Source organism: Phoca vitulina, unplaced genomic scaffold (genome assembly GCF_004348235.1).
Source record: "Phoca vitulina isolate PV1807 unplaced genomic scaffold, GSC_HSeal_1.0 scaffold1, whole genome shotgun sequence".
NCBI classification, from domain to species: domain Eukaryota; kingdom Metazoa; phylum Chordata; class Mammalia; order Carnivora; family Phocidae; genus Phoca; species Phoca vitulina.
The window spans coordinates 71,737,427-71,753,437 of record NW_022589704.1 but is presented as its reverse complement, the minus strand read 5'-3'; the positions used below and the strand labels follow the sequence as shown (position 1 = coordinate 71,753,437).

The 16,011-nt window shown below is 38.9% G+C and overlaps 1 protein-coding gene across 1 annotated transcript in view; it reads right to left on the bottom strand.

Moving 5' to 3' along the window:
• Nucleotides 1-16,011, bottom strand: part of CCDC148 (coiled-coil domain containing 148) — a 227,524-nt gene that overhangs the window by 115,551 nt on the left and 95,962 nt on the right. The window contains exons 9-10 of the mRNA XM_032410088.1: nucleotides 9,333-9,471; nucleotides 6,926-7,132 (exon numbers count right to left, since the gene is read on the bottom strand). Of these exons, the coding sequence (XP_032265979.1) occupies nucleotides 6,926-7,132; nucleotides 9,333-9,471 (346 nt within the window). The remainder of the gene's footprint in view (nucleotides 1-6,925; nucleotides 7,133-9,332; nucleotides 9,472-16,011) is intronic.

Genomic DNA, 16,011 nt, shown 5'->3' with positions numbered 1-16,011 from the left:
TACCATCAGATTTGTGAAACCTAAGTCCAAGTCTGTTCTCCATCAGTAAAGGAGCCTGCAATCTATGGAGAAGGGAGATTATGAAAGGAGTTGATGCTATGAGAAACTATCAAAATGTGAAAAGGGTGTCTAAATGGTATTTATTCAAAAAAGTATCTTCTATGCCATCACAATCTGATTCTTTAACTACTATGGCTTCTCGATTAGGTGAGCCAATCAGCCTATGGGGCAAGAAGCACAAAAGTAAGATAAAGTGGAGAAGAGTGGAAAAGTGTCTGGTAGCTTTGTTCATGCCTAAAATGTACCTCAGTTTTATAGGTTACCAGGTTTTATTTTTAAAACCACATTTGAGTACATGCACCCTGATGTTTACAGTAGTATTATCAACAATAGCCAAACTATGGAGAGAGCCCAAATGTCCATCAACTGATGAATGGATAAAGAAGATATGGTATATATATACATATATATATATATATATATATATATATATATATACACAAAATGCAATATTACTCAGCCAATCAAAAAGAATGACATCTTGCCATTTACAATGATGTGGATGGAGTTAGAGTGTATTATGCTAAGTGAAATAAGTCAGTCAAAGATAAATATCATATGATCTCATTCATAAGTGGAATTTAAGAAAAAAAACAGATGAACATATGGGAGGGGGGCAAGGGAGAGAGGGAAATAAACTATAAGAGACTCTTAATGATAGAGAACAAACTGAGGGTTGATGGAGGAGGATGGGTGGGGTGATGGGATAGATGGGTGAAGGATATTAAGGAGGCACTTTTTGAGATAAGCACTGGGTGTTGCCTGTAAGTGATGAATCACTGAATTCTACTCCAGAAACCAATATTACACTGTATGTTAACTAAGTGAAACTTAAATAAAATAAAATAAATTAAAATAAATAAAATAAAACCACATTTGAGATTTCAGCATATTCAATATTGACAATTAAGACATACTTTACTTCTTAATGACTTCGCACATCCACATACTTGTTTCTACAGCTAGCTTTCTCAGGTAGAAAGAAGATAGTGAAAATAGTACTATATCAGGAGGTATTGAGAAGAAGAGGGAAAAAAATGCCTAAGGCTTATTATACACTTCACTTCAACAAAAATTACTGAGTACCTACTATGTTCCAAGCACTAAAAAATCTGCAACAGTTGCAGGGAGTGGTGGATTGGGATGGGAGGTGAAGGGATAGCGGAGTTGGAAGGGGTGTATGTTACACCAAGATGAATAAGATGGGGTTCCTGCTTGTATTTGTGAGGGGACATAGATTTTCCAGTGTGCCACAATCACTGTCAAGTCAGGGCTATATACAAAGGGTGAGGGAGAACCAAGAGTGGATTGAATCTGACCAAGAATCTTGAAAATGAGTGAGATTAGCCAGACAAAGGAAGGTAAGAGAGGCATTCTGGGCAAAATCAACAACAGCAGGAGCAAAGGTACAGTCAGGAAACAAAATGTACGGTGCAATGGCAGAGGTAGAGTGGGAGTGGATTACAAGGAGTTTGACATTTCTAAATTGTAAAGTGTGAAGTGGAGTGTGTCAAGAAAGGAGGCTGGAAAGGGAGCTGGGGTCCATGTTATTGAGGACTTGGAAAGCCATGCCAGGAAGTTTGGCCATTATTATAAGCAAAGGGTGCCATCAAGGAGTTATCTTCAAGGGGGGCATAACCCAAATTGCATTTTAGATATAGCATTCTGCTTGCCATTTAGGGGGAAAAATTCAGAAGGGCAGGATGTGAAGCATAACCATAATATGCCCACTGCAATAGTCCAGGAACAATGGACAGGCCCAGTGATAGAAAGGATAGGGTAGAAAGTTAAGAGAGAAAATTTCCAAAGCTGGTAAATAGCTATGGGGGTGACAGAGGGAGAAGAGGAAGCTAAGATAAGTTTTAAGAAAAGAGTGCAAATTTACTGGAGGGAAACAAAAATTCCCATTTTGGACACTGACTTTGAGGCATCTGTAGACTTTTAAGTTGATATAATCAGTATGTAGATGGATAAATGAGGTTCAAGAGAGAGCTACTCAGAGATGGGAAAAAAGATTTGAGAGTAATTAGTGTATAAAGATAGGTAAAAACATAAGTGGGGTTAGGAGCCAGTGAAGTAATGAGAGAAGAGCAAAGAGCAAGGACAGAAAACTTGAGGATACCAGGGTTTTAGGATTGTGCAGATGATGACAAATACACAGGCAGACTAAGATATGGCAAACAGAATAATATTTTAGAAGCTGAAATAATATTTTAGAACAAAGAGTACATGGTCAACAATGAGAAATGAAGCAGAGAGGTCTACTAGCATAAGGATGGAAGAGCACTGACCGGATTAGGTAATTGAGAGGTCACCGGTGACCTTGGAGAGAGGAGAGGATCTTGGTAGAGTAGAGAGGTCAGAAGTCCTGAGAAAATACAGATTATTCTTTCAAATGGTTGATTTCGAAGAAAAGGATAGAGATTAGGGACTGCCCAAGAGCTAGAGTCAAGAGAAGGGTTTTTTTTTTTTTTTTAATACTTTATTTATTTGAGAGAGAGAGCATGAGAGAGAGAGAACACAAGCAGGGAGGAGGGGTATAGGAGAGGGAGAAGCAGACTCCCTGCTGAGCAGGGAGCCTGATGCAGGACTTGATCCCAGGACCCTGGGATCATGACCTGAGCCAAAGGCAGACACTTAACTGACTGAGCCACCCCAGCACCCTAAGAGAAGGTATGATTTGAATAAGAAAGACTTAACCATACTTATAGGCTGGGAGAAATCCTGGGATAAGAAAGAAAAATAGTAATAAAAGGAGATAATCAGAACCAAGTTCCTAAAGTGGTTAAATGGGTTAGAGTCCCAAACACCGGGGGAAGGACTGGATATGAGCACATAGAAGGCATTGCATCTTGCATCAGGAAGGAAGTGGGGGGACTAGCAGGAGACATAAAGACATAGGGTGGGGCAGGAATTAGGGATCTATCTCACAACTCCATGACTTCATTTTATTGATAAAATAGAGGTGGGTTGTCTCCTGGGGGCTCGAGGGGGATGGTGTATGGCATTAGGTTAAGGGTATTGAAAGAACTGGTGACCTTTTGAAACAATCATAAGAGGAATGGGGAGAATTGGTGAACTAAGGATAGGACTAAGGCCTCTCATGTGGCATTGCGAGTCCAGGTAAAGCTGACTCTTCCTTAGTAGCACTTGGCCATTGAGCATGGATGCAGAGAAAGACAACTGTAAGACAGATATGGGAATGAAGTTCCCCAGCCATGGTATAGACTAGCATGCCAAAAAATCAAGTGCACAGCTAACAGAGTGGTTTAGGCTGGATGCTTGGGAAGGTCTGGTAGTCCGAGAGATTTTCGGGGATCAAAGAGAGAGCTTTGTGGTAGCAGAATGAGAGTTCTACTTCCCTGCTTTCCTCTCTCCACTCTGGTGAGAGTTCTCTACTTGCTACAGCATCCGTTACTGATAGAAAACCAAAATTAAATAGAGAAGGAGAGAAAGAGAGTGAGGAAACTCATTATTTCAAAATTCCTTTAACACTTTTCTTAAAAGGCATGAATCATGTAAATCATCCCCCAAAAGCCTTCTTAAATTCCAAGACTAAGAACAAAATTATGGTTAAACGTTTAATTAATGTTTATTATAGCTAGGATGTTAGTTTTAGAAAGGTCAAATTTATGATACAATGAAGTAATATTTTTCACATTCTGTGGGTCTATTTTATAGTGCACTGGGGCTCACAGTATAATAAATATCTTCTATTATTTTGTAAGATTCTTGTATGCAAAGCTGTGTAGGCCCGAGATAATATTGAATTTCAAATCAAATGAGCTGGCATGAACCTTAGGGAAGTCACTTTATCTTTCAGGACTTCAGCTTTTAGACTCGTAAAATGAAGGATGGGGATAAATCTCCAAGTTTCCTTCCAGGTAAAAAAATTGAGCATAATTTAATATTTTAAATTCCTATAGAATTGATAGGATTACTCCTTTTCCTTTATGATATACTTTTGTTGCTAGCTATAATTTATTGAGCCTCAGTCCTTGATCAGGAACACAAACTCCAATGATACCACCATCTCTATGGGAAATAGAATCCATTTTGCATCACAATTTACTTTATGTTCCACCACTCTCTGTTTCATATTTACTCTTTGGAGGCTTCATCTCCAAAAGTTCAGAGATGTTTGTTCACCATCTTGTGACCATGGGTCTCTGAGCAGATGCCATATTATATTGCTTTCAGAAACCAAGTCCCTGATTTCCGCGGGTGGGTACTCGGCAGCAACCCCTGCACATCTCAGGTTTGTCACTGGGGATAATATGATCAAATGCCTATAGAGTATCTGTTAGAATGCCTGAGATGTGGGAACACTTCATAGAGTATACCCAATACACTGAACAGCATGATACATGGCAAATAATCAAAACACAGCATTATTCTTGTCCCCCATTTAGATATTTCTCCTGCCACTAGATGAAAACTAAGCAGAACCCATGGCTCACCCTTGGGTTTCACAGGGTCCTACAGTCACTTTAAGTCACAAAATACAGTCTTGATTCAAAATCAAATTGCCCAGTTCCAAGAGATTAATCAACTCTTCCTTCTTTATTCAGATGATGACCTCTCATTTCATTCCCTAGATGCTTAGACCATCAGAGTCCATGGGTAGGAGGGAAAAGGGGACAAGATGTATAGGAGAGGCCAGCAGAGTTGTCATTAGCCTGATGACTGATGCTGTCCCCAAGTAAACCTTGCAGGTGGTTAATGCTGATTCTTGCCCTCCTACCAGTTTTGTTGCCTTGATTGCCAGCTGGGAAACATTCCTGGAAACATTCCCCTGATGTGGGTCATTTACATTTTCCTTTGTCTAACTGCTTCTCTTCCACCTATCAGGTTCCCAATTAGTGCTGTTCCACCCCACTTTTGGGGGGGTCCCCTCCCCATTAGCAGGAGTCCTATTGGGAAGAAAAAGCTCAGACAGGCTGCCTTTGAATATGACCCTGTGCTACTAGGCAATGATTTCTTAAGCAGGGCACATACAAGATTGATAAATAGTATTTCATGAGGACCTTCCAGGTTCCATTTAGAATGTAAGAAGCTGGAAAGAATGTTGCCTCCCAATTTAAGCACAAGGAAAAGCTATATCAGAACTTTTCTTGAACCCATCAGAGGACTGAGGCCACAGGGCAAATAAGCCTGAGATTTAAAGAAAGGCAGATGTTTCCAAGGAGAGAGGCAATACGGAAACTAGCTTACTTGAGACAGAGCACCTGGAAAAGACAAGGCCACCATGTAAGTGGGTAAGAAGATTGTAGCTAATACTCTGTAATAAGTCAATAGTTAAATTTTTATAATTTGCTGTTGTCATAGAGCAGAGAGTATAGAACCCGTGAAAGTTACAGACAGAGGGGAATTTACACCCCCTTACAGGCTTTTCTCCACAGAAAGCTCATAAAAAAGATCAGGGTCAGGGGAGGTGAGCAGAGGAATATTCTTATGTTATACAGGTCTAAGAAATAAGAAAAAAAGCCCTACATGAGTGCCCAGCTCTTGGTTTTGGCTCAGGTCGTGATCTCAAGGTCGTGAGTTGGAGCCCCTCACCCCATCCGGGCTCCGTACTCAGTGGGGAGTCTGCTTGAAATTCATGAAATGTGCATTAGCTCTGTAGCCCACCATAGGTGGTTCAGGCTTGATGCAGCTTCTATTCCTTCTAGGTCCCAAGCTTATGCAATGCCCAATATAATATCTTTTTCTTTAAAAATATGCAGAGCAGGCATTTTTCCTCTAATGCTTTAAAAGAGACATTTCTTTTTACATGCTGTTAATTGCTGTGGTATAACTATTAATTGCAGATTATTTTTTTTTCTACCCATAGAATAAAACTTCTTGTTGTGCCATCATTCTCCTACCATGTCATTTATCAATAAGTAAAGATTTGTGGGGGCGCCTGGGTGGCTCAGTCAGTTAAGCATCTGCCTTCAGCTCAGGTCAAGATCTCAGGGTCCTGGGATCGAGCCCCGAATCAGGCTCCCTGCTCAGCGGGGAGCCTGCTTCTCCCTCTGCCTGCCGCTCTCCCTGCTTGTGCTCTGACTCTCTCTCTTTCTGTCAAATAAATAAATAAAATCTTTAAAAAAATAATAAAAATAAATAAAGTTTGTATACTTTACTGTAGTTATGCTGTACTCAATACAGTTTGTTTAATGGTCCAGCCAACGCTCCAAGGGAGACTATATCCACATGGGGCCTCCAGGACTCATGCACCAGTGACCAGTCTGGGGAATGCAATTATTCCCAACACAGCAGCCATCTCTGTTTTCAATTCTGCCATGGAGGCAGCTCCTCTAGTTCCCTGTGACCATCAGACACCAGTCCTCAAGCTCCAACTGCAGGGGTTCCCCACTAACCCCTCCAAGGTTATGGGGGCCCCCTCACTGGGTCTGAGGAAGAGGAACACGCCATCCACTCCACCTTTCACTTTGCCCATCAAGCTCTCCCCAACGTGTCTCTTCACAAATCCTCTCTCATCTTTGTAATTTTACCTTTTTTTACATCTTTAATGTGATTGAGAGGTCCAAGAGTGTTTGAGCCAGAATCAGATTTTACTCTATCATTACATTCTGCATTTTCATCTGGCACCTCTCTCTGGTGTGCGGTATTTGTAGTTTGTGTTGGATACCGCTCAATCCAGACTTAAACATTGACCTGTCTTAAACAGACATAAACTTGAACCATATGAAATTGTTGATTGTTGACTACTGTTGATCTAAAACAATTGCGATTTCATATGGTTCAAACTAACAATTTTATCCAAAATAAAATTTTTAGAGAAACTGAACTTTAGGTTGGGTTTGAGTTCTTAAATGAATGACAGGGAAAATCCTGAAACACCGTCAGCAGAGCATCTCACCTTGGCTTTCAGATGAGCACACAGTTCCTGTTGCTTTCTCCTGTCCTTAGCCAACGTGTCCTCCACTGCGTGTGCTGCACAGGCCTCGGCAAGGGTCAGCACAGCCTTCTGGATAAAGTCTCTCCTGTTCTCATTCCAATGTGATATCAGGATCCTTCGCTGCTCCCTGGCAAAGTGATATTGATCACAATATTTCTCATGTTCCACCTGAAAAGATAATAGATGGCAAACACTTACTATGAAACTGAGCCTATACTTTATGTCATTGTTACAAAAATGAATAAAATGAATTATAACCAATAATTTTGAAAAATTGGGGACAAACAGCTTAATAGTGAATGCCGCAACCAGGACCAGGTGCCAGTCCCAGAGTTCTGAGCCTGTGGCTAACTGGTGACTAAGGACCAGTTGTTTAATATTTCTAAGTCCTTAGTTTCCTCGTATGGGATGGAGTCTGATTAGGTGGCCCTAAAACATCTTCCATGTCTACATGGCAGTGAATCTATTCACAGAAAGAATTACTACCCCTGTATATAATTTCAAAGATACTCCATCTTTTAATTAATTCGGGTATTTTAACAATTACTTCAAGTGCTTCACTTAGATACATGCTAATAAACATAAATTGCTATCATAATCCCCAAAACTCAGTTTGTCCTTGGTTACTGAAATATTCAGGTTTTAGGATGTCTAAACTTGAAGGAATTACAGCGGTGATATTAGTTCTTCCCATCCTATTGTCCTGATGGACATGACATTCTCACATGGGTACTCGTAGTTCCTGTTGGCAGTGAATCCCAACCACAAGAGATCTCAGAATCTTGAGGGGAAGAACAGGAATGGAGATTGCCTGAGTCGTTTGAAAAATCTTTGTAGGTGATTCTGAAATGCTCCTTATATAAAGTTGTGTCTCCTGAAATTGAGAGCCAGTGACCTACATAATTCTTTATCTTGCCAGTATAGACCACATCTCTGAATCTGATACATTATTTAACCCCTAAGTGGTGTAAGAAAAGAATCTAGCAAGCAGGATAAGGTTGTCCTAAAATAATAGTCTAGGTATGGTTAATTAGGTACATGATGAAACAGGCTATGGATTCAATGAAACCAAATATCAGCTACTAAAATATGTTCTGGAAACTTCTGAGCTTTGTTCCCAAAAGCCAAAAATATACTTGGAATCTGTCAAACACTAAGAAAGGAAGCATACGCCATGCAGAAATGCATACTAATCAACCCAATATAAGAAGTGAGTATAAAAATCTTTATCACGTTAATAGGTAAATACAAAAAACTACAAAATTAAAATTGATAGCTGGTCACAGAAACAAAGAGAATCAACAGGGAATAAAAAGAAAGATCTAACTTAATAAATTAAAACTTAAAAAAATCTAGAGCAAATTATTTATTATATAGCATGTTTTTTACATAACAGGTATCTGCTATAAAATAAAGATCAAATTAAAACAAGTAATTGTTGGGTGGGGGACTGGGGGATAAGAGAGGATGGTCATACTAGATGTGTGACCTTTGCTTCAGTTTCTTTATCTGTAAAACAGAATAAAAATAGTACTCTTTCATTCACTGTTATGCATGTTATAGGAGTTTACATATGACTGACATAAGGTAAATTCTATACACATGTCGGTATTGTTGTTACTTGCTTAATTTAAAATAATTACAAAAATGCAGAGTATGTGATGATATTTTATAGCCTGGCCCATTTAAAGTTAAAAGTTCACATGTGTTTGTTTACATATATGTTTTAAGGTGAGTTATTGTAAAGTTAATTGGTGACATGGTAACTTCTGTTTTCTTGTCTTTGTGGCCTTACGAACTAAAGAGTGAAACAATAGTTTCCCAGGTCCTTCTCAGGGAAATTTCAGTCATGACTCTGAGTTCTAATTTGGGGCATTTGTGTTTCATACCCATCTAGGGGGATCAAGTGGAGTTGTTGTTGTGGGGATGACATAGGTAGGCACCAGCCCCCAAGGCAAGTGCTGGCTTCCCCACGACTAGAAGGGCTGGGTGTGGCAGGCTCTGCAGATAGATGGAACAGGCACCCCACTTTCAGGCAAGAGCTAGAGATTGCAGAACCTCTGAGGGCGAGCAGGTGAATGCCCAGACACCCAGAGGTCAAATACTGGCAGAGCAACCCAGGAAGTCACAGTAAAGATCTCTGGGGCAAGTAAGCATAGAAGAATAAATATTGCTTGAGTGGTTCTCCACCTTCTTATGGACCATAAGACTTGAAAAATGAGAGACTTTCAACCTATGATTCTATTATTTGCTAGAGTGTAGGAAAAAAATAATTTTTAGAGCACCATCCTAAAAATATAAATTTTGCCTAGTAATTATTGACCACTAAAGCAATTTAACGTGTTGTTATATAGGGTCCAGCACTCACCAAATCATGCCTGGATTTGTGAGGAAAATATCTTTGTAACATGTTCAGATACAGAGTTCTTCTGCCACAGAGATCTCCAGGATACTGATCCAAAACAGCCTGGTAAATCCAGTGGTCTTCTTCACTTAACTGGAAGTTTCTGGAAGCAATAAAAACGTCACAACACATTGTTAAGCAATCAGGGAGTTTGAGGGAACTCAAACTGCTCAAGCTATTAGCAAATGGTACTGATTACATAAAATGAAGTCTGGGGTTGGTTTTTTAAAATACATTAGCCAAATTATATGTCTGCTATAGAAAAGGTTCTAAATTCTAATACAATGGGTTCTTCAATCCTTTATTGGTCTTGCCAGGAGTTCCAGGCATAATTTCAAGAAGTTTGCCAAGTGACATAATATTTTTAAAATATTTATTCTATCTTCCCTATAAGAATATTTAAAAAATCATGACCAATGAGTGAAATAAACAAACACTGGGAAATAAATCATTAAGACATACAGACTAAAAAGGAATTTTTATTCCTGGAGGAAAACACAAATGTAGACAGTTAAATGAACAATTACACAGAGGAAATTAAGGCCTGAGGAAAGCACTTACTTAAGGTTTCACTTTAAAACAAGTCTAAAATTATTATTTACTTTACCCTCTCAACTTCTCGCTTTGTGGGATTTAGACTAGATAATGTTAGTGAGAAGATTATCAATGGCATTAAATTTCAGATCACTGGAGAAATCATTTGTAAATAGGAGCTCTCTTCAAGGCCCTACCTAATAACATGTCCACCCTGCTCCAAAATGTCTTTTTCATTTCAGGACAGTCCTAGGCACTGGCCTAGTTTGTCTTCTACGTAAGGTATTAGCAAAGCCCTATGCAGAGTGGAAGGTTGCAATATCAGCTTGAACTCTAAACTGAATTAATGTCTCTTTATTATTCTGGGTTTATCTGCATATTGTTATTCTTGTTTAATAAATTGGAATAATCAAATACAGATGCAATCAGAGCGAATATTATTAGCAACAAGTATTTTTTTGATCCAAGATGGAGAGTTGCTATTGTTTATTTCTACTATATCAATGATCTTTTACTTTAAAGTTAATTGTGCAATTCAAAGAATTTTTCATAATATGTCTTCTATGCCCTTGAAAAATATTTGACAATTTAAAATAGAATAAAAGCCTCTCTAAATCAGTGATACTAATGGGAATTCCACTGTCCTCATACACGGTTACCTAGTTTTTGTAAAGCATTTCATTATTCTGGTAAGTAGCAAGAAAGAGAAAATTATCTTTCAAAGAAGATAATCTTCACTAACAGCTCTGTAATGGGAAGAAAAAGAGGGTTGAAGGTGTTCTACCAGGAAGAAGCATACTCCACAGTTCTTCTGTATGACATAATAATCTATTGCAGAGAAATAATTTGAGATGAATTCATTCATTGAACACAATGAGTGTATTGCTTCTGTCTGAATCAGTTATGAGTGTATAGACAGTCAAAGGCTTCTGCAAACAAAGTATTTCATATAGGGGTATTAAGCCTGTGGAAACACTTGCCTGAGTGTACTTGGCATTAAAAACACCCTCCAGTCTTCATGTGTAATACCTAATGTCCTCTCTCGAACTCATTTTTGTTCACGATAACAAAAATGCATTTTAATAGCAGAGTTAGCCACTTAAATTCTCTATTACTACACCACAAGTAACAAAAAAGAATAGACCTGAGGTCCATGTCTTCATTTATGCTTTTAAACTGTTTCTCTAATCAAAGGGACTTGAACATGGTTTGACTTTCCACCTTTATTTGATTACAAATGTGGATATATATGGCCGAGTGTGTGCTGAGGAGGGGAAAGTAACAGAATTGAGGTCCAGTACATTGTCCGTTTTTTTAAGTTGCCATTCATCTATTCAGTGGATGCTGTTGGTACCATGCCAGATCTCCCTTATTAGCTAGAAGTCCCATCACCAAGATGCTTATAATACACAGATGCACCTCCCTTCTCTGGAGAATTGCCCCAGACCAAATGGGAACTGCCTCACCCAGGAGGTTTCTCTCCTACCCGTTTTTGAGGGCAGCTGCAACCAGTTTGGCTGACATGGGGGAACAGAAGGCCAACCTACTTGCCTCATGACGGAACCAACTCTGCAATACCATTCATGCTCTAGAGTTTCACTGTGGGGGCAAACGGCAACCCACATCCACTGAGATCACCTCCATGCAGAGCCATTTTCCCCTCCTCTTTCTTTCTTCCCTTAACATCCTTCTCCTGAGAGCATTGCCCAACATCCTGTCTCAGCTTTGCTTCTACAGAACCTGACCTAAGATAATCTCTAAGCCATCTTACCCATAATTTTCAAAAATAGTTTTAATCCTTTGGTAAATGGAGTACTTCTAAGCTAATTGCTTTGATGATCTCTCATACTGAATGGTGGTGCAAAATGTCGGCTACACTCAAAGAGAAAGTGCAAATGGCAAACATGTACAAAAATGCTTTTCAAATAAAAGCACGCATTAAGCAGTGTACATTGCTATAAATAAATGTAGCAGCAGGAGAATTTGTGGCACTGAGTGCATTTTTACATACTGTGTGAATGTATTAATTAGGTGCCATTATAGTGACAACATTAAAACCACTTAAACATATGAAATGATAATATAACATCAAAACTATTTCAAACCAAGAATGCCACAAATGATCACATCCATTTTGCTCTTCTTACTGACTTTAGAAACCTCACATTTCAACAGCTTTAGCCAATTACCACAATTATGCAAATTGTAAGTCATTTTTCTAGTATACATAGAATAAAAACAAAAAAACATACCTTAAAATGATATATAAATACTCACAATATTATTATTTTAGAGTATTTATAGCAGCTTCTAGAGCCACAGGCTTAAATTTTGAGGCAAATATTCACGTCAGCAATAGTAATGGCACAGTCATACATCTCCATTAGGATGCTCTTTGTGAGGGAGAAAGCTCCCACCAGTATATATATATATATATACTGAGTCTTCTGGGTAGTAAAAATCTAAGAGGAATATTTAAACATAATAGCCTCTTCACAATAACAAAGTAGCTGTTTCCTACTTAGCCTCTAAAATAAAATCAAATTTAATGAATCTGCATTTCTAAATTCCAATCTGGACATTTATCTTTCCTAATCAAATGTCTTTTCATTGTACAGAAAAACCTATGTAAAATAGCTAAGCTATATAAAATAACTAAGGTTAGCTTTTATTTTATTTCTTAATTTTTTAAAAGATTTTATTTATTTATTTGACAGAGAGATAGAGAGAGCACAAGCAGGGGGAGCGGCAGGAAGAGGGAGAGGGAGAAGCAGGCTCCCTGCTGAGCAGGCAGCCCAACGTGAGGCTTGATCTCAGGACCCTGGGATCATGACCTGAGCCAAAGGCAGTCGCTTAACAAACTGAGCCACCCAGGCACCCCTAAGGTTAGCTTTTACCTTCCAAATTTCCTGCTTAATTTAATTGCTTTGCTGGTGATTCCAATGACAGAAGTAGCTAAATTATACAGCTATTGAAAACTCTTCTGATCACGTACCTACTTTCTGAATTTGAAAAGTGACTCCATAATTTTAAAAAATTTAAAGAAGGCTTTAAAATTATCCTAAACTTTTGCAACTTTTAAATTATCTTTAGAGAAAAAAAATCTTTGGCAGGTCTGTGCAATTTCTATTCTTTTTGCCCACCCAAATTTTCTAATTTAAAATGTTTCATAATTTTCATCTTTATAATAGCACACCAAGATTTTACAGTTTCCAGGTTTATTGGGCACTTCTAACACTTCAGGAAATTCCAGACTGCAGAAGTGTGAGATATCTACCATTCAGTCTCCACCTACCATCCCCACCCCATAATGAAGTCGCATGATATAATTTTATCATGATATCCCAGGATGAGACAAAATAGGTAATTCAGAAAAGGAGGACAACAGCTGTGAGAATCTAACTACACCAAGGCTGATTGTCTCCCTAATTCTACCTGTTTGAATCATTCCAAAAATCCTAAACTGACTCACAATTAACTTAGCCACCAATTTTCTTCTTAGTCATCCTTAAGTCACTTCCTTTAGGTTCTGGCTCCATGACCTCAATATACATTTGTGGTGGGGGAGAGGCAGAGAGGCAGGCAACTGTGGCACACAAGGTACCTAAGGGTGACAAGTGCTTTAACAGCAGAGACAAGTCTATGAAACTAAACGTTGTGTTCACAAATGGCTGAAAGTTGTTTTATAATTTTCTCAGAGCAAAGGGAGATTTCCAGCAAAAAGGTAGTACCTTCTGAAGTTGCCTGATACATCTAACAGCTAGCTCGAGATTGGCAACTGGCCATAGTGAATCTGGCCTAAAGAAAAACTCTTTTAACTCTTCTACTGTAACAGTGGCAGGAGACACCTAGTGCTTCTCTCCACTAAGAAGCAGGATTGCAATGAACCACTGGTGGATTAATATGAATAAAAGATAGCTCTGATGTAATCGGCTTGTTTGGCTGCATTGGGTCTGACCCTCTAGGAAATACAACTTGACTCTACTTTTTAATGTGATCTTTCCAAATCAGACCCAAACACTGAATCTAATCAGCCTGGTTCCTGAAACTGTCTCCCCACCCAACTACCACACCACCCCACTCCCATTATCCAAATATAAATCTATCTTTGATTTTCAGCCTGGTTTACAGGGGGCTTCCTAGCCTTAGACTTATTTCTGACCAACAGAATCTTCTCCTTGGATTTTGTTTGGGTAAGTACATTGTCTTTCCAGGAGATCCATTCTCACTTAGCAGTTCTCACCTCCAGGTTCCCTAGGCTCTGCCCAGTCTGCCTACTTAGGTGGGAGCTGACGGCTAGAATAAGGTAGGCTCTCAGAAGTATGGCCATCGCTTTTCAGCCTTTTGGCTAAGATCAAGTGTAGAAGTATGGCCAAAATCCACTGAATTAAAGAATCAACAACAAAATTGCCTGTAGGGAAAAGCCAGAACTTGCATCAGCATCCAAAGCCACAGAGAAGTGACAAGAAAGTGAAAATGTGGTAGGGTTCTAAAATTGACAACCCCAGAATTTCTTATAGAATGGTTTAGGGGCATGAATCTGGCCAGAAGAGGAGGTTAAGTGATTTATCTGGAAGCTGCAATTGCTGTTGACATAGAAAGTACACTGTTTTCTCTTAGATTTTTTTGAGGAGGAGTAGTTGTCATAGAAAGCTTGATTTTTCACTTAGAATGTGTATTTTTTAGAAGTGGAGTAGCTGGGATAATGGCAAGACTCCTAAACCATCCTTTGTCCCTACATCTATCTACACAGTTTTAAGAGGCAATATAATTCCTAGTGGAAGTTTTGAAATCATATGATCAAGATAAAACAGCCTGTTAAAAGTAAAACATAATGGCTCAACCACTCCATATGCTAGCTTTTAAATAATTATATTCATCATAAGAAGTGTAAGGGAAAGGTAATTGTAACAAACATTGCCCCTACTCCTGCTTCTGCCCATCAGAATTCTAATTTTATTCAAGATCTACCTTCCTTCATAGGACCTCCACTCCAGGGAAGGTGAGCACCATTCCCAGCCCTGAGAGTGAATCTTGATTGATTTTAAGCCCTTTACAAACATCCATTCACAAGCTTCCTGTTCTTCTGGCCAGTGTTTGGTATAAGCACAGACAAAAGACTCAATTCTGGCCAATGAAATGTGAGAAGAAGTCTTCTAAGGCAAAGGTTTCCTAGCTTACAAGGAAGAAAAGGTCCTTTTCTGCCCCTGAGTTTTATGGTGGGAACTGCTGTAGGAAGTCATCTACCTTGCAGGAAGGCAGGGCAAGAGAATGCAGAAAACCAGACTTCACTGTGCTTAGACTTCTCTACTTCTGCACTTTATGGGAAATAAGAAAAGAAATCACCTATTGTTCAAGTGACATTGACTTGGGTTGGGATTCTCTTACTTACAGCCAAAGATACCGTATTTGATAGCTAACTGAAGGAAAGAAAAATGACTTTTTAAAATATGGCATCCTAATATTGCTTTGGAAGGAAAGTGCTATGAAGGATGTAGAGATTACAGAGATGCAGATACAATGTGTCCAGAGACCACCATCTACACTAACATTCCTCAGATGATTGGCAACTGACAAGTGTTCAACATCAAGGGCCATTTTTAAGACAAAGACCCAGAACTAAGCAAAACCAGCTCAAACTAAAAATGTATAGAATCAATAAAGACAAGATCATCTACAAACGCACTGTATGCTCTATTTTTTAAATCCTATTGAGCCAGAACTTGCCCCCATGTACCATTTTATTTTTCATTTTGGAGAAACAAGAACATTTTTAAGTACAATAAAGTTAAAGTGAATAAAGTTACTTATATAGACATTATGATTCAGTTTTCCAGGTTCAAAAACAAGAATAATAAAACTGGCCTACTTCTTTGGGATGGCATGAGGAAAAATTTAATTAACCATTGAGGGCTTTTGAGATTTTTTTTTTTTAAATATTTTATTTATTTATTTGAAAGAGAGAGAGCAAGCGAGAGAGAGCACAAGCAGGACGAAGGGCAGAGGGAGAAGCAGACTCCCTGCTGAGCAGGGAGCCGGATGTGAGATTCCATCCCAGGACTCCGGGATCATGACCCGAGCAGAAGGCAGACGCTTAAGGACAGAGCCA